The 23564-nt window shown below is 41.5% G+C and overlaps 1 protein-coding gene across 1 annotated transcript in view; it reads right to left on the bottom strand.

Annotated features, from left to right (window-relative positions):
* Positions 1 to 3740: 3740 nt before the first annotated feature.
* Positions 3741 to 23564, bottom strand: part of UTP20 (UTP20 small subunit processome component) — a 141541-nt gene continuing 121717 nt past the window's right edge. The window contains exons 55-62 of the mRNA XM_073620375.1: positions 15494 to 15625; positions 15276 to 15408; positions 13400 to 13584; positions 12440 to 12511; positions 10665 to 10910; positions 7998 to 8124; positions 5250 to 5395; positions 3741 to 4019 (exon numbers count right to left, since the gene is read on the bottom strand). Coding sequence (XP_073476476.1) covers positions 3864 to 4019; positions 5250 to 5395; positions 7998 to 8124; positions 10665 to 10910; positions 12440 to 12511; positions 13400 to 13584; positions 15276 to 15408; positions 15494 to 15625 — 1197 coding nt within the window. The 3' untranslated portion in view covers positions 3741 to 3863. The remainder of the gene's footprint in view (positions 4020 to 5249; positions 5396 to 7997; positions 8125 to 10664; positions 10911 to 12439; positions 12512 to 13399; positions 13585 to 15275; positions 15409 to 15493; positions 15626 to 23564) is intronic.

The raw sequence follows: 23564 nt of genomic DNA on the forward strand, positions 1-23564 counted from the left end.
AGCAGTGCCTGGTTTTCTCCACACATACCGTTTAGAATTAAGGCCAAAAAGTTCTATCTTGGTCTCATCAGACCAAAGAATCCTATTACTCACCATCTTGGACTCCTTCAGGTGTTTTTTTTTTAGCAAACTCCATTCGGGCTTTCATGTGTCTTGCACTGAGGAGAGGCTTCCGTTGGGCCACTCTGCCATAAAGCCCCGACTGGTGGAGGGCTGCAGTGATGGTTGACTTTCTACAACTTTCTCCCATCTCCCGACTGCATCTCTGGAGTTCAGCCACAGTGATCTTTGGGTTCTTTTTTACCTCTTTCACCAAGGCTCTTCTCCCCCGATAGCTCAATTTGGCCGGACGGCCAGCTCTAGGAAGGGTCCTGGTCGTCCCAAACGTCTTCCATTTAAGGATTATGGAGGCCACTGTGCTCTTAGGAACCTTAAGTGCAGCAGAAATGTTTTTGTAACCTTGGCCAGATCTGTGCCTTGCCACAATTCTGTCTCTGAGATCTTCAGGCAGTTCCTTTGACCTCATGATTCTCATTTGCTCTGACATGCACTGTGAGCTGTAAGGTCTTATATAGACAGGTGTGTGGCTTTCCGAATCAAGTCTAATCAGTATAATCAAACACAGCTGGACTCAAATGAAGATGTAGAACCATCTCAAGGATGATCAGAAGAAATGGACAGCACCTGAGTGAAATATATGGAGTGTCACAGCAAAGGGTCTGAATACTTATGACCATGTGATATTTCAGTTTTTCTTTTTTAATAAATCTGCAAAAATATCAACAATTCTGTGTTTTTTTTTTGTCAATATGGGGTTGCCGTGTGTACATTAATGAGGAAAAAAATGAACTTAAATGATTTTAGCAAATGGCTGCAATATAAGAAAGAGTGAAAAATTTAAGGGGGTCTGAATACTTTCCGTCCCCACTGTACTCTGTCCCCAGCAGAGAGTACCTGCAGGAGTGGGTTAGAATGTTCCCCCTGCTGATCCTCTGCTTGTTGTGAAGTATCTGAGGCCGAACCAGGTACGCGAGTCTCACCACCCAGTGTTGGCACTACTTGTTGAGGAGAGCCAGGGTTTTAAGGCAGTGGCCTTCTGAAGGACCATTCAAGCAGGGCCAATATGCTTAACACCATCCAGCACAGGGGTTAGGCAAATCTCTAGGTCATAGGGGAAAAGGGGGAAAGACTCCCACTTAGGAATTAGTCCTGGGGATGGAGGTACTCCAGTAAGTGAAAATTGCATAGCTTTTCTGCAATAAAGAGCCTACCTATTTATTGTTTTTTTAATATTAGACTTTAGTTCCGCTTTAGTAGGTGGCAGTATAACCCAACTGTATCTGAATTTGTTTCCCTCAGTGGATGAGAAAGAAAACTAATTTAACAGTAGGTATATAACATTTGTGTTAGTTCTACTGAATAGTGTGTATTTTAATAGACAAAAATATCACAAGTCACCCATCACCCAATGGTTCCCGATCCCCCAACAAACCCAGCGAGACCCAGAATTGAGGGGAGAAAAGATCTGCAGGTAAGTAAAAGAGGGTGGGGGGGGGGTGCTGACACCTAAAATTGTTTTACCTTAATGCAAGGAATGCATTATATTCACCCTGCATGCATCCACAGACATCTGGCGGATGCTGCCAGAAAGAGGACTCTCGCGGGCATGCGCAGGAGTGACGTCATCGCTGCTCCAGCCACTCACAGCATCGGAGCCGCAAATCCGGAAGAAACGCTGAGGGAACATGTCAGCTCCGTCAGCAGTGACCGGGAGGTGATGCCGGCGCTTCATTCTAAGGTATTTCATAATGAGCTAGTATGCAGTGCATACTAGCTCATTATGCCTTTGCTATACAGTTATTTTTGTTTTGTTTTGCAGGCATACAACCACTTTATTTTAGAAAAAATGTTTAGACTTTACAACCACTTTAAGATGTATCTAACAATTTGGACAGACTAGGAAGCGGTCATTCTAATCATATTTACATTTCTATTTTTTAATAGAAACCATTGTAACTGGGACTGAAAATATAGGAGAATCCAAAATTAAGAGTTGGCACAAGAACAGGAATGGGCGGGAGGGTCATCTTGCAATGGGAACAGGTTACAACTGTGTGAGAGCATTTCACTGAATTTGGAGGGATTTTCTTTCACTTCCTGATGGGGCAGAAAATGAATGGAAATCTTCCTAATGGTACCAAGAAAAAAATTGAGGGGTTTTAACTGTTCTATTATATCCAAAATGAATAAAAACATTTTGGTTTAGATGTACTCTTATAGTCATTGTTTCTAAATTCAAACACAGTATGTACAGTGCATCCAAAAAGTATTCACAGCACTTCACTTTTTCCACATTTTGTTATGTTACAGCCTAATTCCAAAATTGATTACATTTATTATTTTCTTCAAAATTCTACCAACAATACCCCATAATGACAACGTGAAATAAGTTTGTTTGAAATTTTTGCTAATTTATTAAAAATAAAAAATTGAAAAACATCACACGTACATAAGTATTCACAGCCTTTGCTCAATACTTTGTTGAAGCACCTTTGGCACCAATTACAGCCTCAAGTCTTTTTGAGTATGATGCTACAAGTTTGGCACACCTATTATTGGTCAGTTTCTCCCATTCTTCTTTGCAGGATCTCTCAAGCTCCATCAGGTTGGATGGGGAGCGTCGGTGCACAGCCATTTTCAGATCTCTCCAGAGATGTTCAATCAAGTTCAAGTCTAGGCCACTCCAGGACATTCACATAGGTGCCCCATAGCCACTCCTTTGTTATCTTGGCTGACAATTCCTTGGACTTCATCACTTGGTTTGTGCGCTGACATGCACTGTTAACTGTGGGACCTTATATAGACAGGTGTGTACCTTTCCAAATCATGTCCAATCAACTGAATTTACCACAGGTGGACCCTAATCAAGTTGGAAAAACATCTCAAGGATGATCAGTGGAAACAGGATGCACCTGAGCTTAATTTATATATATATATATATATATGTATATATATATATATATATATATATATATGTATATATATATATATATATATATATATATATATATATATATATATATATATATATATATATATATATATATATATATATATATATATATATATATATATAAACACAAACAAACTTCTTTCACATTGTCATTATGGGGTATTGTTTGTAGAATTTTGAGGATATTAATGAATGTAATCCATTTTGCAATAAGGCTCTAACATAACAAAATGTGGAAAAATTGAAGCGCTGTGAATACTTTCCAGATGCACTGTATTAAATTTGACAAATGTGGCTCTAGATCAGGGGTGGGCAACTGCAGCTCTCCAGCTGTTGTGGAACTACATGTCCCATGAGGCACTGCAAAACTGACAGTTACAAAAGCATGGAATTTGCAGTTCTTGCGGATTTTTAAAAAAATGCAATGACCATTATTGCCATGGATATCCATATAACTGCCATCTTAACTGCTACTTTGCAGAAGCTATATTGAGAATGAATACAGCAAGTGACCACGTGGCTATACAACTGCAACAGGTCCAAAAAAAAGGTGGAATTGGTATAACTGAAACAACTATTCTGCTACTTTAAATGGAATACAGTTTAATTCATCTTCATAACTGTAGCCTTGACAATATTTCATATAAAATATGCCTTCGTTTTTCCACTCAGTCTAATCGGTCAAAACATTTTCTAAAGGAGAAAGGCAAAAAGTAACTAACACATGCAAGTTAAATAGACACTTTAATTAGAAAACGAAAGACAATGCATTAAACTGTACACAAAAAATTGAGTATTGCACCCTACTGTACAACAATGATTGTTATATGATGAAACAGCATATACAGTTTTATTCCACCATTGCTAAGTCTTTGAGAGCATGACTGCGAGGTTTCTTTGCTTTATATCCTGGTCTTAAAAACTCAATCTTCCTCTTCTTTGCCTCAATTTTGTTTTTGTGTTTCTTGAGTTTCTTCCTGGCTGCCACATCAGGGTTGGCCACAGCCTAAAACAAACAGAAATGTATACTATTACATCTACAGCAAAAATCAGTAAGTACTACAGCACCTGGGACCACCCCAGTGCCTGTGTTGTATTTCAATAAGTGCTTTGGTTTCCCCATGCACTCCACAAAGTTGTATTTTAGCCGTTACCAAAATCTTACCCAAACAATGGTGAAGAATATGCTATATAACTCTAATTTTCCAAACCATAAAATGCAGGTTTGTTTGGCTAAGAAAAAAAAGTGTAAGATTTTACTTACTTCGACCAGATTACAGTCCATCTCCAGACAAAGGTAAAAGCTAACTCAACCTTTTACACCGATATTTAAGGTGCAAGCTGAATCCCCCACTCCCAAACCGCCCCTCCTCTGACAGAGTGGGGGGCGGTTCTTTTCCCTGGCAGCAGCTGTCACTTAATTTGGCGCAGCTCTGTGGGGCTTCATCCACACAGCCATGTGATTTTTTTTCATTGACATTTCCTCCAGCTCTCCAACTAAAAGTTGGTACAGACAAGGAACTGAAGGAAGAGTCTGCATGAGCCTGTGCATTGCACTCGTGATCAAACGATCAAAATTTGGCAGGCCCTGCTGAACCAGCCAAAGAGGAAAGAGAATCTTCAGTCTCCCCCCAAAAAATGTAAAGTCAGCAGTTACAAATACTGTAGCTGCTGTCTTTTCGTAAAAAGACACTTACCTGTGCAGGGATCCAGTGCTGTCATCCCGTGGGCTGGTTCCTTGCCAGTCTTCAGATCTCCGGTGCCAGCATGTTTACTAAAAGAAGCCGGCTATGACTGCTTGCACCCCACAGCCGGCTTCTCACTGCACATGAGCAAGCTGCACTGCACTGTTAGTGATCCCCCAGGTACCTGTGACGTGTCCCAGAAGGCTGCGAGCAAAGGAGGGGGGGGGTGCAAAACTAGGTATCAGCTCCCCCCCAGCACCCCCCAAAAAAAAAAAAAAAAAAAAAAAGAATATGTCCAAAAGTAACATGACGTTTTACTTTAAGGGTCTATTCACACTGGGTTCTACTGTCTGGTGTTCAGTTCTAAGGAATCTGTGTTCTGAATATAATTTGCACAAATTATGACAAACAATACATGTAGCCACAATACTTGCAGAGTGTCACCTAAGAACACTGATGAATTATATATGTTACAACTGATCATTATAAATATAAGCCTTCATGTTTTGGTATATCTGGTAAGGTAAAAAGCTAGCAATATTCAACATTACCTGCAGAGCTTTTTGCTTTTTCCTCATGGCTCTCTTCTGATTGGCTTGTTTCTGTACACCAGAAAAACACAATGAGAAACACTCTAAGCCAACCAAACCCTTTAGAAGGTCAATGATTTCTTGAGAGAGATTTTTCAACGTTGGATCTAAAAACAAAAAAAACAAAAGCAGAGGTAAATAGGTTTTCCCATCTGAACAGCAACTTACAAATTATTTCATGATGCTCTTTTAGTGTATTGCATGAAATGCTCCTTTACTAGACACATGTAAGGAAATGTAGCCAAATGTGTAGACTAGCCTTCAATGGCCACTGGAATTATCTACCATTGCCAACAATGACCATTTGTTTATCTTGCATTTATTGGGGGAAATTTATCAAAACTGGAGCAGACAGAATCAGGTGAAGCTGTGTATGGCAACCAATCCGCTTCTATTGTTTATTTATAGCTTAAAGTGGAAATTTAGTCAAAACCTAACTAACGCTAAACCTGCTCTCAGCCACATTCTAAGCCTAATCAATCTAGCCCTGTAATGGAAAAAAAAAAAAAAAATCGCTATACTTATCTGTTCTGCAGCTGCTCCGATACAGTTTCCAGCAGCGGAAGCGGTGTGCAGGAGAGAACCGACAACGGCTGCGAAATGCCTGGGAAGTGACGTCACCCATAGACTTACTATGGGGCTTCTGTTGTCGGCTGCCCCTCCTGCACACACCTACACACTGAAGCCGCCGCTGACAGCTCAGCCTGGGACTGGACCGGAGTGGCTGCAGAACAGGCAAGTACAGTGATTTTTTTCTTTACAGGGCTAGATAGATTAGATTTAGAATGTTGCACAGAGTACGTTTTGACTAAACTTGCACTTTAAAGCCGAGTTCTACCCAAAAGTGGAACTTCCACTGATCTGCTTCCTCCCCCTTGTTTTTGACAAGTATCCTTTCCTACTTCCGGGAGATGGCACAGTGGTGCCGTCCCTCGGAAGTTCAGCCCCCTCCTCCTTCCCCAGGCCGCAGGGCCAATTAGAAAGCATTCCCTTACGACGAATGGTAGGGGCGGCAGCACCCGACAGCCGATCCGAAAATCGGTAGGGTGCCGACATCCCAGGCTTCCTGGACAGGTAAGTGTCCATATAATAAAAGTCAGCAGCTACAGTATTTGTAGCTGCTGACTTAATTTTAAAAGATAGAAGCTGATTGGTTGCCAAGCTAGTTCTGACTATAATTCCACTTTAACTGAACAAGCTACATGCTGCTACAGATTCTGTGTGTTCCAGTTTTGATAAATTTCCCCCATTAATTTACACGTGTTTGTAATAGTTTGCATTCACAGTGCATCTTCTCCTATAATACTGGAGAAGAATGGGACACTACCCAAAGTTTTCAGTCAAGACAATAAACTTTACATAACATTATTTTCTCATTTGTACACCAGCTACAGGCATTTTGTTCACTATGTGATTGTATTGGCCATCTTTTCATATTACTCCATTTATGGTCATTTTAATATTGGGATAACAAGGTCATTATGTATGTATTTTATTACTCTAACCACTGCATGTTAACAGTATAAATGAAAGCATTAAAGATTTTAAATCATATAACAAAAGCATTAGAGATGATGTTATTATTAATGGCATTAGCAATGAGTTATGGTCCATGCACACTGGGCTTAAAAACACCAGTTCTTATAAAGTGATTTTGTACAGGCCTATTGGTGTTTAGCGTTTTTTTTTTTTTTTTTCTTCTTCTGCTAGAAAACTCCTTAAAAATGCAAACCAGAAAGTTTTTTTTTCTTTTATGCCTCTAAACGCTGACACAAGGACAAGACAAGGACGGGACAAGGGGCGAGCAGAAGGGGCAGCTGCCCTCGGTGCAGTGAGGCAAAGGGGCAAAAAATGGATGTAGGTTGGTACACGCATTCTACGACATGTATCAACAGTGGGGAGGGGGGCGCAATTTTGGATCCTTGCCCTGGGTGCTGGACTACCCTGTTGGGGTACTGCGCTGAGCCTACAATATGCCCCTAAACGTCCTAATGTCCATGGACACAGGATAACATTTAGCTTCTACTACTGGCAAATAGCAAAACTCCTGTAAAAGCAGCATTTTTTAAGCCCAGTGTGCATAGACCGAAATTCTCATTTCCCTATTTAAATTCTTTTCAGAAAAAAGTTGTGACTCTGACACATACCGATACAGGGCTACATAACAGTATATTTCAGTATTGTATGTTGTGCAGCAATGGGTTGGATTTGACTACTTCTACTACCACTTTTAAAAACCAAGCACCAGATATTAGAACCAAATTAGTCTATAAATAACCCCTGGTAATCTCAGGTGCATCCAGCTAAAGATTGAACTCCTGAATCTTAAGCCCACATTCACAACGGGCCAATTTGGCATGCAATTTGACTTGTCAAATCACATGCCAAATCGGTGGTTATTGCCGGCATTGGAACCGTCTGAATCGGTGCGACACCGTACCAATTCCCAAAAGTAGTTCCTGTACTACATTTGGTGACTTCGGGGGCAATTTGAAAAGACATCTGTGCATGAACCCGCAGAGATGTCTGTCAAATCGCCCTCAAAGTCAGACTGCATTGCCAGTTTGAAATCGTACGAGTTCAGCTGAACTCACACGATTTCTAACCACCATCAGTGTGAACCTGGGCTAAAGAAGAGATCAGCAATAGAAGCCTCCATGGTTAATCCAGTGTGGCAGACAGGAATATCTTCTTTGTCCAGCCTTTTACCGTTGTCCGAATAGGTACTGTTCAGTTCTCTGAAGAGCGGAGCAATGATAGATGGCAGAAAAGGCTTCACTCTCTCTTTTCCCAGATCCACTGCAATGGCTCCCAGGAATTTAAACACACATGTTCTCTGTAAGAATGAACAGGGAAAAAAAAAAACAGAATTAGTAACAATAACAGTATGACAACCGAAACATCCGGGCAACATCCAAAAACCAGAGACATTCAAGAGAGTGTGACTCTGTGACCCAGAGCAATTATGCGGCCAGCAAAGCTGGAATTTTGATCTGCTTACTTTGGGTCCCTGACTCAAAAGCTACTGAAGCCACTGTTACAGCCAGGCAACTAGTATTTGTAGGAGGAAAGGTCAACAATGACAGCCATTGTGTTTCTCTCAGTGCGGGTTTTCTTTTTTAACAAATGTTATAAACGTAGTAATATCAGATACTTTTATTTTTTCATTGGTTGTCCAGGATCCTCTACAAATACTCCAGCATTTAGGATACAGAGCATATACTATATATATATATATATATATATATATATATATATATATATATATACACACACACATACACACACACACACACACACACACACACACACCATTGGTTATAGCATAAATACTATTTTTAAGACATGTAGTTATTTTGCAATCACTGTACCCATCATACTTTGGTGCATCAGGTCGTGCTGTTAATTTTTTTTTACCAATGTATCTGGTCACGCCATTAATTATTTTATTATGTTATGAACTGGGATAAATTATTTTATTATAAGATGGAAATTCTATTTTATGGCTTCTGTTAAGAAAAACTATTATTTTTGGATACCTTTTATTAACCATTACTCTAAGTACATAATTATACTGTATGTATATGATATAGAATATATGATACTGGTTTATAGTGTATATTTTAATGCTTAGAATTATTTTATTATCATTTTGTTTCTATTATTTCATTATATTTGATGACTCCTAATGATTTTAGCACTCTTTGCAATCATAATATCACCATCTGTCGTATTGATATTAATGTCATCTTATTTTTTAGCCCTGATGAAGGGGGGGCGCGTTTTCAGCCAACAGTATGTTTTGGCTTGCTCTTCTCACTTCTTGTCATGTGCAATAAAGGCTTACTGGACTCTCATTAGATCTGCAGCACCCTATCTTTTTTCTACGTTTGGGTCCAGAGCTCTACTAACATGTCTATCTGTCACTAACCTGAGACAGTGACATCAGAACTTTTGATCTGCATGATTGTTGCCAGTGACAGCCAGGCAACTCTTTCCAGAAAAAGATCAGCAATTTTGGTATACATATTTCTGTTACGACAAAATTCCAATTAAGGTAGGGTGGTTGTATTTATTTACAGTAACAAAGTGGGGAGGAAGGAGAGGGTAAAGCTTAGTGGGTGTAGTGCTGAGCCACATTTAGAGCTATAAGGTAAATATATAAAATAAGTTCAGCTGAAAAGCAAATACATACAGGTTAAAGCTCCCTATACAAAATGCATATATTAAAAGTATTTTCACCATTTGAATATCAGGGTTTTGATAGTGAAGCATGTTTTCCATATCTAGTATGAGCCTTAGTAGTCTTATTGAAAACAGAATATGGCACAGAGGGTTGGGAATTCTGTTCCTCTTCAGTTACTGAGAGACTATGAGACTCATGCTTCTGTACCATAAGTCACAGGGAATGGAGAATACTGGTTCCCGTGTCCCTATCACACTGTGTTGTCACATACCCTTATAATATGTGAATATGGTTCATACATAACCTTAGAGTATGCGATCAGGGTTCTTTCATACAACAATAAAAACTAAACAACATTATAGCATCCAGGAACACTGGTCTCAATTATCACGCTTTCCAGAAAGAAAATCAGTTTCACCATAAGTGCTGACTCACAGCAACAAACCAGACTCAAGTGTGCAGTAATAGCTGTGACAGCAGGAGTATAAATTACTGAACTGGACACTAACAAGAAACAGTCTGAAATGGTCTTCACTTTAGACACTTTAAAACCCTAGTGTCTAACCTGTGACCCTTTGGTACTCCTTTTGGGGCCTTTGCACCCTCAGCATTCAATAGTGGAAGCTCTGATTTGTAAAAGGGCTGTAATGTCAGTGATCTCCATCAGTCTCATGTAAGATGTCCATAATCTCTGACTGTCTTCTGCAGCTTGTCTACAAAAATACCAGTAGCATGTCCACAGTCCGACCATTTCCTCTTTCTGTAGTCTCTAACAGTCTTCTGTAGAATTACATATACTAAATACTATGCCTGGCCCTCTGGTGATGTAAAGTGTCACAGTTGAGGTTCTCTATACCCGATCAGTTGACAAACAGTGCTTTAAAGGCCATAATGTAAAGCAATGCAAAGAACAATGAGGATGTCCAAAGTGTGCTAACGCATAGTAACTAATCAGTTTAAAACTTACTGTAATGAGGTTACCTAAGACAAACTTTGTGGTTGGCTATTGCGGAATCCTGCACTTTGTTCATCCAAGCAACTATTTTCAACAAATTGTTTTGACCATTGACTGAACAGGCCCTGTCTATCCTGACAGTACAATTTATATAGAATCATTAGTTCAAATGATGCACTTTTTTTCTATTTCTTTATAAATATGTGTATATATCTAAAAATTAAAAGAGACTCACTTTTAGAGGATTTTTAGGAGTATGAGCAGCTTCTTTCTTGGCTAGTATTGACAATTTTCTCACGAGCCACATGAGACTGGCACTCTTTTCTTCTTCCATCTGCCTGTCAGCATTATCCTCTTCTCCTCCAGAAGCTTCCTGCTGAACACTTTCATTATCTTTCTCCTCCTGGTGGTTTTCTGTATTCTCCTCCTCTGGGTGGAGGAGGTAAATAACTTTGGCTACAAACAGCAAATTCTTTACCACCTTAAAGGCAGAAAACAGCATTGTTTAAGTTTGACTGTCATTAAAAGTCTTTGACAATGATGTTAGAAATTGCTACTAGTAATCTTTTTAATTATGTAAAACAACCTCAGTTATTTTTACTGGTTTGGTTTTACATCATTTACCTGTGATCAGACAGCAATAGGTCTATACTTACAGCTAGCTCAAACCTACCATGAGTAGAACTAGTTTCATTATCTAAACCAAGAATATCTTTCACATGACAGTAGGAATGTGCTGCCACTTAAAGGAGTCCTATGGACACAGCATGCGTGTTTATTTTGCAAAATCAGCGTTGTAATAACAAAATCTCCTTTTATGTGCAGAGTCCTGCTGGTCTGATATCCTTCACTTTCCTCAACTTCCTGGATCCCCTGCATACCTTACAGCTTCCCCTTTGCTGTGTTTACTTTCAATTTCTATGGACCACATATCCCATGGTACCATGCTGGCTTCAAGCTGTGATTCTTTTACTGACTCAGCCTCTTGAATCTTCTCCTCTCAGCACCTCTGTAGTTCAGGAGGTAGGCTCTGTGAGTTATGTGACACATCAGTGCCTACTCATAGGGCATAGTAAATGTGTGTCACAGAATTCAAGAAAAGTAAATGTGTGGGATTCTCCACATAGTAAGTTTACAAACTTCAAGGTCACTCAGAGTAATCAGAGTAAGTTAGATATTATTGAAATATAATGTGGAAATTAAATATATGTTACATTTTGTTTAGCTTTGTTAGATATGTTATGTTATAGAACATGTTATGGATATATGTTATAGATATGCTAGATATCAATGCACACTGGGTGATACCAACATGAGTCCAATCAATCTCTGTTTAGCCATCTAAACCTAGAGATATGCCCCGAGCTTGCGTAGTTCTTTTCTCTCATACATATATATTTTCTAATACACAGAAACTATGAACATACAGTAGCATCTATACCATTGCAAAGAGGAAATCCCTGAAACAGCATTGACTGCAATATGGTCATTAAAGAGCTTTAGGATCTCTCATTCAGTGTATTGGTGGTTCTAAATGATAATGGTCCTGGGACCTCTACCAAAAGTCAGACCAGACTTGTCAAATCAATGCATTGCTGGTTCCAGAAGAGACTAAGACGCATAAAAACCTCCCGATAACCACTGTACCACAATACCTAACAAGGCTAAACTTTTTGCTTTACTACAAGGAAAACCATTAGAGACAGAAAGAAGGGGTGGAACAATTGATAACCTCCTTTTTGAAATGCTAGTTACCTGGCTGTTATGCTGACGCAGTGGCTTCAGTACTTTTGAAGTTATTGACCTGCAGCAAGTATGCAAACTAAGAAATTTAGAGAATTGTCATAAGTTCGTATCTGCAGTCGTGTTTCTAGGTCTGTGATTGTAATGAAGCAACAACGTGAATATGAGAGCCAAGCATCTAGCATTTTAAGAGGAAAATGTCATCAACGACAATGTTTATCTCATAACAGATTTACTTTATGAAAGTAGAAGCCTTCTTCTGCATACCTGTTCTCCCAGGGTCTGGTCAAGAAATTTTGACTGCAGCTGATGGCAAAAAGCGAAAGCAAGATCTTTCATCTGTGAATACAATGGAATGATTAAACAACAGGTATAATAAATCAAAAGATCAAAACAAAAGAAGAAACACATAATGAAAGGTACAATAAAATTCAGCATTCAGAATATTGATAGCATTGGCAAATGTATGTATACAGTTAGTTTGGAGGGTTAGATATACCCAGCACGACGTATACAATTTTCACTGCAGCAAAATGCTGGCAGTTCATTTTTTGGGTCATCTTTTGGTAAATATGGCAAAAATCGACAAGCAGCAGTGTCCTTAAAGCACTTTTAAAATGTATTTGATTGCAGTTTAAAAATCATTAGACATGTTGGCTGCATCAGTTTTCATTTCTTTGCCCTTTTTCTCTCTGTTTTTACCGGGTGATCTGCTCCATAACACACCTCCTGTATCAGTGAGACACAAATCTGGAGGAATGAGCATAGGACACACACCAGACAGCAGCATTGTCAGTCTGGGGGGCGGGAGTGTTAAATGTATTAGCAGATTTAGATCCACTAAGAAATTGTAACTAAACTCCAGCTCACACTGGAGGGGCTGGCAGTAATCTTTCATTGACTTTACTGCCAGCTATTATTAGTAGCAGGAGGGGAGGCGAGGGAAAGAGGAGAGCAGTAGGACGACGGAGGCACGTATACTGACCATGGTATCATGGATCAGCAGCCATGATTACCGTGGTCAGTTTACATAGGACGACACAGGAACAGGCAGGATCAAACAGGTTTTTTACAGCATAGAAAGGGACAGATTAGACAGAACAAGCACTGTGCTGTGTAACCTGATATAAGGGAACGGGATCTTTTTTTTAAGGGTTACAACCTCCTTAACTAGCTATAATTCAGTTTTAAAATATATGTGTGTGAAAGAACCATGTATCTGATCACCTTGCTTTCCAGATTTTCCACTAGGTAGACTTCAGAGGTCTCTGTTCGAGCCTTCTTTGCCTTTTGGCCCATCCATTTATTCACAAGGTCTTCAGGTTTTTGAAGAGAAAACAACAATCCAAAAATCTGGGATGCTGTCAGCCAGACCCAACTGTGGGGGTACCTCAAATGTGCCTGAACATGAGCTAGAAAAATAATAAAAAGATCTATTCAGTACACATTACATTATAAACAGTTACCCACTGGCTTATGTGCCACCATCTATGCTCAACTAGAACACGGATACCCCACAAATTGGAGAAAGGTACAGTACTAGCTACTGTTATTGGATGTTATTCCCTGCTTAAGTTACTTCATACTAACCCCTTTCTTTTAGCTGTGGTTTTAAGAAGTACACTGTAAATCGTTTGTGTTCCTCTATATATGCATTTGAGCTAAATCTGTAAATCAACGAAAGCATTTTGGAGCAAATCAAGCTGTCCATACGATAATATGCAGTTGTGGCTGCCATACTACAATATCCTCAGCAAGAGATGTATGCATCCACACTTTATAGCAGGGAAGGAGGAACCTTTTTTCACTCAGCCCACAGGAAAAAAAATCAAATAGTGTATGGCCTGTGTGGGGTCTGGTTCCCGAAGGTACTGTACTGAGGGGTACAGATCTGGAATCTGCCAGACAGCCCAGGGAAATAAGCAGTCATATCTTGATAGAAGTATCAGAAGAAAAAAAAAAATGGTTAAAAAGGAAAAAAAAAAAAATTCTCCGAAAAGGAAAAGAGGTCCATCACCTGAGTACCCTAGCAAAACAACTCTCTAATGCTCTAATGGAGTGGGTGGGGTTATAGGAATGTGCAGTAGGGGTGGCTCTAGCAAACTTTTTTTCCCAGTGTCCAATCACCTGAAGGTAGCCTGCATATAACCCATGGTTTATGAATACATGCCCTGTGCTATAAAATTAAGATATACCAATTATACACCTGATGATATTTATGTTTATGAATTGAACACAAAAATAATCAGAGAATTCTGATAATATAATATTAAAGTGGTTTTAGAGGCTGAAGGTTTTTTTTTTTTTTTACCTTCATGCATCTTATGCTTGAAGGTAAAAAAACCTTCTGTCTGCTGCCCCCCCACCTGAACCCCATCTCGATCCAACGATGTGAACGAAAATATTGGCTGTCCCCGAACTCCCTCTCCTTATTGGCTGAGACAGCAGTGGGAGCCATTGGCTGTCAATCACAGTCGGTGAGTCAATGAGGAGAGAGTGAGGCCGAACCACGACTCTATGTGTCCCATGGACACAGAGAAGGGCTTGGGAGCGAGCACGCACCAGTGACCCCATGGCAAGTGACTTGCTATTGGGGGCACTGGCCAAGGGGGAGGAGCCATGAGTGCCAGCAGGGCACCCGAGAAGAGGAGGATCGGGGGCTGTGCTGTGAAAAACTACTACACAGAGCAAATAAGTATACGTTTGTTTTTTTGTTAAAAAAAAAAGCTGAACCTTTAATACCACTTTAATCATACATAGAATGACCTTTATGTGGCTTATCAAGTAACTTTATTTTTAATCACAATTGTTCTGAAGTGTTGCTGACTGTTATTGCTAATAAACAGAGAGGGGGAAACCACAAGCTGCATATGAAATATAATTAGGAAACAATTAAACTGCAAGCATGTAAAATGTCACATCAAAAATTACTTTCTGGTAAATAATACTTTGATATGAAAAATGTGTAGACACAGTTTCTTACCTTTAAATATTATTATTTTAATCCCAACTTTTGCCCCAAACTTTTTCATTCTGAGTTAGGTTGTAAAGCCAAGTGTGATGGGCTCATTACTGCCCTACCACTGAAGAAGAAATGTCTTACCACATATTTTATGTACAATCTCTCTGTGCTTTGTGAGCTGTGTAATATTGCACTCCTTGATGAGCTTGGCAACCAGGGTTAGTAAGCTGAATAGCAGTCTGTCAGCTGCCTTTTCTTCTGTCTCTTCTTTCAACTACAATAAACACACCAAAACTCAGTATTGCACAACAATCTGCAAGAGATCTCTTGAAACCGTGTGAAGCTATTAAGATACTCACATCTTCAAACTGTAAGGGGTCAATTTCCCGTTCAATAGTCACAAGGGTAGTTTCCAGTCTGCTCTCAAACTCAACTCCTTCAACGTCAACAAACAAGCCACAGGCCAGGACACCCAACCTCTTGTGAGAAGACTGAAATGTAAAAAGAGTCATATATAAACTAATACATTTGATATGATTAAAAAGGCTTGGACAGATGCAGCCTACTTGTCTGAGAAAGTAAACTAGCAAATCTATACCTTGTAGTGTATGGATAATCCATCAACTTGTTTAACAATCCAATCCAAGCAATGCCGGGACAAGGTCATCCAACACCCACCTAGGGCAAAGATGCCAAACTGCGCCCAAACCCCCCCCCCCCCCACCACCACCACCACCACATTATATGCGAGCTTAGGCTATCCTACCCCCAGCAGTAATCCACTTATCAATAGGAGGATCTTTATTACCAGTGCAGTCATCCCAAGATCTGAGGCTGTGCATTGTGGAAGACCCCTGTAGCAGATAGGAGATAGAGAGCACAGCTGCCTGGCTCTCTACTGATCTCACTGGTCCCACCGCTTGGCTGACAGGAGTAGTAATGCTACCCCTGTCATGCATATAGTCAGAATGGCCGTGCCCCCATCCTTGCAGTATACAACCGCTCCCTGGGCAACTGTGGCCTGGGCAGCCGCCTCTCCTGCCCACCCCTTGTCCCAGCTCTGGATCCAGGCACCCCTGCCAGTAAGCATAGACAGGTCTGGGACCTACATTGCAGCTACAGCACGACATAGAAACACTTCCAACTGGTTGACAGACAAAAAAAAAAAAAAAGAGAAGTAGCACACAAATGAGGTCGCTCTTTTGATCACTACTTCTCTCATCATATTCACTGCTAGCATATGTTAGCCTGGCTGAAACAGAGTGAAGCCAGTCCTTCCCCTTGTCTGAGCAGAGGTCTAAAAGGGGATTCCAATAGTAAGTACACCATGTACATTTAAAAATAGATTTAATGTTTCTGTAATAAATACACTACTGCACTGGTTGTTTTTCTATTACAAATAATTTTATTAGATTTTTCAAGCATGGAGTATAAGCTTGGATACAAGGCAATATACATAGGCGTGCGCACAGGGTGTGCCAGGTGTGCCTGGGCACACCCTAATCACCTTGTGTGCTCTGGATGCCCCCTGTTTAGACCCGTGATATTTTACCAAAGCCCATCTCCTGGGGCTCCAAAAAAAAAAATTGGAAAAAACGAATTAAAAAAATAAAGTTGTTAAAAATAATAGTAAAAAAAAATGTTAAAAAATAAAATTTTTAAAAAATAATGAAATAATAAAAACTACTGACACGGTGCACACCCTAATGCAATAGGCTGCGCACACCTATGGCAATATAGTTTTTCCGTGTGGACATTGGATGGAGGGCGACTTAACAAATAAGTTGCAGAGATACAAGCAAGGCAGATTGTAACATTACATTTGCAATGAGAAAGGGACGTAAGACTATCAGCATTCGACTAAGCATATGGATAAAGTTTGTCACCAAGGTGAGGAAAAGCGTAAGCGAGAAAAAGAGGGGTCACGAAGAAGTGGAAACCAGAGATGGGGGCTTTTGGTTGGGCATCGCAAGTGCGTACTCCACTCATCTCAGAGGGAAAGCAATGAATGATCAAGGTTGTGATCACGATTGTGGTCCAACCATGGGGATCATGTTTACAGAAATTTTAAATGAGTAATAATAGTAATATAATAATAATATAGTGTATTGTTTAATATAGAGGTAAGTTTTTCATGAACCATGGTACCCATGATCCTCAGCCATCCAACCTTAAACTTTATGGAAGTGAGGCAGTTTCCAAGCTTTAGCAATAATTTATGGGGGTATTAGATGGACATATGGCTGTAAGGAATGCCTTAGAAGAGAAGGTGGGATGAGATCAGCCAGCCAGAATACTTGACGATGATGGTCCATATCAGGAGCTCTGAGGTGGTGTGAAGTATCGCTAAAGGCACCACTTGGACAGCCAGGTGATAGCAATTTTCTGTGCTCGATTCTAAAAATATGGGCTGGAATAGGAAGCGGCAGAACCATAAAAAAGTTAAGTGATTTAAGGAAGATATGGCATTGCTTTTTTTTTTCCAATATTTGCCTGGAGCTTTTAAGGGGAATCTTTCATAAGTGAGATTCTTTGTGATTAAAGTATAACCAAAGGCAAAAATTCCTTTTTAGTTTTGGATAGAGTGGAGAGGGATTAGAACTCCTGTCAGTTTTTATTGTGGTCTTTGTCCCCGCTAAGAAGATTCATGATCTCTATTTGTCCTGTTTTCATTGAAAGTAAAAGAAATTACCCAAATTTTGGGTTGTCCACAGAAAAGTAATAGTGGGGAAATATTCCTATGGGGACACTAGTTCTAGTGACCTGGGGGTCCCCAAGGTATTCCCTTGATTTACTGGGATTTCCGCTCACTTCCTGTTTGTCTATGGGACAGGAAGTGAAGGGAAATCTCTACAATAGGACAAAGACAGCGAAAAAAAATATGACAGGCGTTATATCCCTTCCTTACTCGATCCCAAATTAAAAAAAAAATGTTTTGTCTATAGTTCTTCTTTAAGCTGTTCTAAATGCAGTAATTTTCCAAAAAGATTAGGAATAGTTTCAGGGCAGTAACCACTGACCAGATTTACATCACTACTGCAATATGCAGCAACTAAAGTAAAGGCTAATACAACCCAGGTTTAAAAAGTTGCCTCCCCCCGCTCATATACAAGCTGAATATGGTTTATAATATAGCTCAGTATAAATACCATTTATTTAATCTCCTTTGGTGCAGTCACATGATCACTAAACTCTAGTTCTCCTTGTTACTGAGGAGCTGAATTCACAAACCTGTGATGTCATCAGCCAGCTTCCATTGCTATCCCATTTTCAGAACTCTAACAGCTGCATCAGCCATTCACCAGGAAACGGAGCTTAGCGAACACATGACCATACCAAAGGAGATTAAAAAAAAAAATAGGATTTTTTATAACAGCTTACCTGTAAAATCCTTTTCTTTTGATGTACATCACGGGACACAGAGCCTCAGTAATTACTGATGGGTTATATAGGGTATCACTAGGTGATTGGACACTGGCACACCCTAAACAGGAAGTTCAACCCCTTATATAATCCCTCCCCTTACAGGGATACCTCAGTTTTGTAGCAAAGCAATATAAGTGTATTAGAAGAGGGGTGGGACCTCTGTGTCCCGTGATGTACATCAAAAGAAAAGGATTTTACAGGTAAGCGGTTATAAAAAATCCTATTTTCTTTCTCGTACATCACAGGACACAGAGCCTCAGTAATTACTGATGGGATGTCCCCTAGCAAAGCTATCTGAGGGGAGGGGACCACACAACATAGGGTGTAATCAGACCTGAGGACCTCGTACCGCTGCCTGCAACACACTACGCCCAAATGCCTTCCCACATCCACCTGATAAAATTTGGTGAATGTATGGACTGAAGACCAGGTTGCGGCCTTGCAGATTTGAGCCATAGAGGCCTGGTGATGCACCGCCCAAGAAGCACTAATAGCCCTTGTGGAGTGTGCCTTGATCTGAAAAGGAGGAATTTTCTGTTTTAAACCGTAAGCTTGAATAATCATTTGTCGAATCCATTTAGAAATGGTAGATTTTGACACTGCCTGTCCTTTATTGGGACCTTCTGGCAGCACGAACAAAACATCTGTTTTGCGAATTTGAGCAGTTGCTTTCAGATAGGCCTTGACTGCTCTTACTACATCCAAAGAATGTAGTGACCTTTCTTCCGCAGAACAGGGATCTGGAAAAAAGGAAGGCAGAACAATGTCTTGGTTTAGATAAAAACCTGAAATCACTTTCGGTAGGAAGATAGGATGAGGGCGCAATACCACTCTATCCTTGTGTATGAAATAAGGCTCTTTACAGGAAAGAGCTGCTAATTCTGATACTCTTCTAGCAGAAGAAATGGCTACCAGAAAAATTAACTTTCTTGTCAACAAGACCAAGGGAATTTGACGTATTGGTTCAAAAGGCTGTTTCTGTAAAACTGACAGAACCAAATTCAAGTCCCAGGGGTTTAGGGGCGCCTTAAGCAAGTGGCCGTTGAAATAATACTGATAAGGCCGAGACCTGGCCCTTGATGGTACTCAAGGCCAGCTTCATTTCTAATCCCATTTGTAGAAAGTCAAGAATTCTATTACATATTTTCTGGGATGCCAACCCCTGGATTCACACCAGGATACATAAGCTTTCCAGACTCTATGATAAATCACTCTGGAAGCTGGCTTCCTTGCATTGATTAAGGTAGAAATCACAGGACCCGAAAGCCCACAACTCTTCAGAACATGGGTTTCAATAGCCAAACTGTCAAATTTAGCGTTTGTAAGGCAGGATGGAACACTGGACCTTGAGATAACAGGCCTGGACGTGACGGTAGGGTCCACGGGGAACCTACTGTCATCCTTACTATTTCTGCATACCAAGCCCTCCTGGGCCAAGCTGGGGCCACCAGAAGTACTGACTTCTTTTCCTGCCTGATCCTGCGAAGGAGTCGTGGCAGTAGTAGAATAGGAGGGAATGCATAAATCAGTGAGAACCGATGCCACGGAATCACCAACGCATCTGTCCCACATGCAAGAGGATCCTTTGTTCTTGCCACAAACTTGTCGATCTTTTTGTTGAATCTGGATGCAAAGAGATCTACATCTGGAACCCCCATCTTTAGCATATGGCCCAAAAGACGTCAGGATGAAGAGACCATTCCCCTGGGAATAACCGCTGGCGACTCAAATAGTCCGCCTGCCAGTTCTCTATCCCTGGAATGAGAATTGCCGATATGCATGGCACATGCTTTTCTGCCCAGACTAAAATCTGGTTCACTTCTCTCTGAGCTGCCCGACTCCTGGTGCCTCCTTGATGATTGATATAAGCCACTGCTGTGGCATTGTCGGACTGGATCCTGACCGGACAGCCCTGTAGCCTGAGAGTCCAGGCCTTTAGGGCTAGATTTGCCGCACGGATCTCCAGAATGTTGATAGGTAAGGTCCTCTCAGTTTTGGACCATTCCCCTTGGACCGCAGACTGTTCCAGAACTGCTCCCCAACCCAAAAGACTGGCATCCGTTGTTACCACCGTCCAGGTAACCGGTAGAAAGGATTTCCCTTTCTGCAGGCTTTCGGGTATTAACCACCAACTGAGGCTCTGACGCACTGCACGAGACAGGTGCATCGGAAAATCTAATGCCTGAACCTTCTTGTTCCAGGCCGACAGGATACTGTGTTGCAGTAGTCTTGAATGAAACTGAGCATAGGGAACTGCTTCGAATGAAGCTACCATCTTTCCCAGCAGCCTCATACAAAGGCGGACAGAAGGACCCTTTTTGGTCCTGACTACCAGAATCAGCTCTCTTAAGGCAGTTGACTGTGGTCATCAAGTTCCCGCTGAAACAGGCTACCGACCGGTCTATCAAGAGCAGGTCGTCTAGGTATGCTATGACAGTTATACCTTGAGCCCTTAATCTGGCCAGAGGAGGAGCAGCGGCTAGCCTGAAAGGCAGAGCCACAAACTGAAAATGGAGCCCTTCTATTTCGAAGAGCAAGTACTTTTGATGAGCAGGAAAAATGGGTACATGCAGATACGCATCTCTGATGTCTATTGATGCCAGAAATTCTCCTCCCTGTAGGATGGAGACTACTGACCGAATTGATTCCATGCGAAAGGATCGAATCCTTAGGAATCGATTCAGATCCTTTAGATCCAGAATGGGTCTGACACCTCCTTTTGGTTTTTGTACCGTAAAAAGGTTGGAATAAAATCCCAATCCTTGATCTTTCGTGGGAACCACCATGATGACTTTTTGCGTCAATAGTCGCTCTAATGCTAGAAGGAGCGACTGCTTTTTCTCTGGATCTCTGGGGACACTTGATCTGAGGAAACGAGGAGAGGGGAATTCTTGGAACTCCAGTTTGTAACTTAGAGTTACTGTGGAGATTACCCATCTGTCCTGGAAATCCTCCTGCCAGAGCTTTGAGAACCATAGCAGTCTTCCCCCCACCCGAGCGAGCGGGGGTGCTCTTTCATAAAGAGGCTTTAGCGTCTTGTCTAGTAGGGTTCTTCCACCAAGACTTCTTTTGTCCCTGGGGTCGACTCTGAAATTTATTTCTAGACCCTGACGGAGGAGGCCGTCGCGACTGCCTGGAGGCTGATGCTCCTGGTACTGGGGAAAGAGCCCGTTTGAAAGAGGGACGCTTACTCCTTTTCTTAACAGGTAAGAGAATGCTTTTCTTACTAGAGATCTTTTGGATATAATTGTCCAAATCCTCTCCAAACAGCCTTGCACCACGAAATGGAAATCCAGCCAGAAGTTTCTTACATGGTGCTTCGGCTGACCAATTTTTTAACCATAAGATTCTACGCATATGCACCAACCCAAGTGAAAGACAAGAGGTTTGGATGATAGAATCTCTGATGGCGTCAACAGCAAAACATAAGGCCGCTGGAAGGTTAGCCAACCCCTGGGCCTGCTGTTCAGGTAGAACTTTAAGGACCTGCTTAACATGGTCTCTTAAGTATTGAGAGACTCCGATCGCTGCCACTGCAGGTTGAGCTACTGAACCTGCTAAAGGAGAAAATATCCTTCAACAGCGATTCCATTTTTTTATCAACAGGATCCCTGAGCATCTGAGCATTGTCTACAGGACAAGTCAGACTTTTATTTACGGAGGAAATGGCGGCGTCAACGGCTGGTATCCCCCACATCTTTATAAACTTTTCTTCCATAGGATAAAGTGTTGAAAACTTTTTAGGCGGAAGAAAACGTTTATCTGGGTGATCCCACTCAGAATAAATGAGCTTTCCTAGCAAATTATGAACAGGAAAAGCATGTGTTGTTTGAGGAGGCTTCAGTGACCCCAAAGAAGAAGAGGGTTCTTTAACGGACTTAGATACGGGTAACTTAAATGTGGAACGGACCAATCCAGCAAGGATCTGTACTAAGACCTTCTCATCCTGAGAAGCTGAAGAGGGCCCTTCTCCACTTGATTCCTCAGAGGAGGAATCATCAGTCCCATCCCGATCCTCTGAAAGGGATTCTTCTCCTTTTTCCCAGAGCTCCTCTGCCTGAGGGTCCTGGGTAACAGAGGAAGACCTAGTGCATTTTCTTCCACTAAGTGAAGATGCGATTAAGGCCATTAATCTTTCCTCTAGTCCATTAATGGTTGAGGAAAAAACCTCCTGCGTAATGTATACAGGGGCTGAAGTGCCAGAAGCAGATGCAGCCCCTGACCCCAACGGCTCTCCCTGGCCAGCCATCCCAGGTCCTTCAGGGGGGGAAGGTGCTGCAGAAGGGGGGTCCTCAGAGCCTGAGGGAGATCCCCTAGAGCCTCTGTTTTTTGGGGTATTTGTACCTCTTCTACCCATAGTGCAAAGCAAACAAGGTGGAGGTATCACAAAAATGAAACACTGACTGCTGAGCGATGTAGTCCAGCAACTGCTACCAATGCCCAGTCAAGTGTTTCTTAGTAAATGCTGCCTAGGAGAATGCCTGAGTCCCACCATACATGTGACCATCAGCTGTGTCCCTCCATAGGCTGTGTGCACCTGAAAAGTGTGCTTCTTATAACCTGTGCTGCCGGCGATGTGGGCGTCTAAGCACGCCGACGTCACGCTGACGTCACGCTGACGTCACGCTGACGCTCCGCCCCCCCCTGTTTTTTTCAAAAAACGTGCGCTTTCCCGCGCGAGCTGACCCTCCGGGACAAGCATGGAGGGGAGGCTGGGTTGGAGGAGGAAGGACAGAGGCCGGCAGATGATGGGGTCTGCCACATGGTAATGGCGGCGGCGGTGATAGTGCGGTATACTACCGCCTCACAGGCCACTGCGGCCCCCCTGATCTGCAGGAAGAGCCCCCCATCCCATCCTACCTGGAGCTCGGCTGGAGGAGCTGTGCAGCGTGAACACTGAGACAGACAATCAAGCATGTGAAGGTATGTGCTCTTGGCAGCCCCCGGTGGCAACAATAGGCATAGCATACATTTACTTAAAGGAGAAACCTACTAGAATTAAAA

This window comes from Aquarana catesbeiana, linkage group LG03 (assembly GCF_042186555.1).
Source record: "Aquarana catesbeiana isolate 2022-GZ linkage group LG03, ASM4218655v1, whole genome shotgun sequence".
Taxonomy (NCBI): domain Eukaryota; kingdom Metazoa; phylum Chordata; class Amphibia; order Anura; family Ranidae; genus Aquarana; species Aquarana catesbeiana.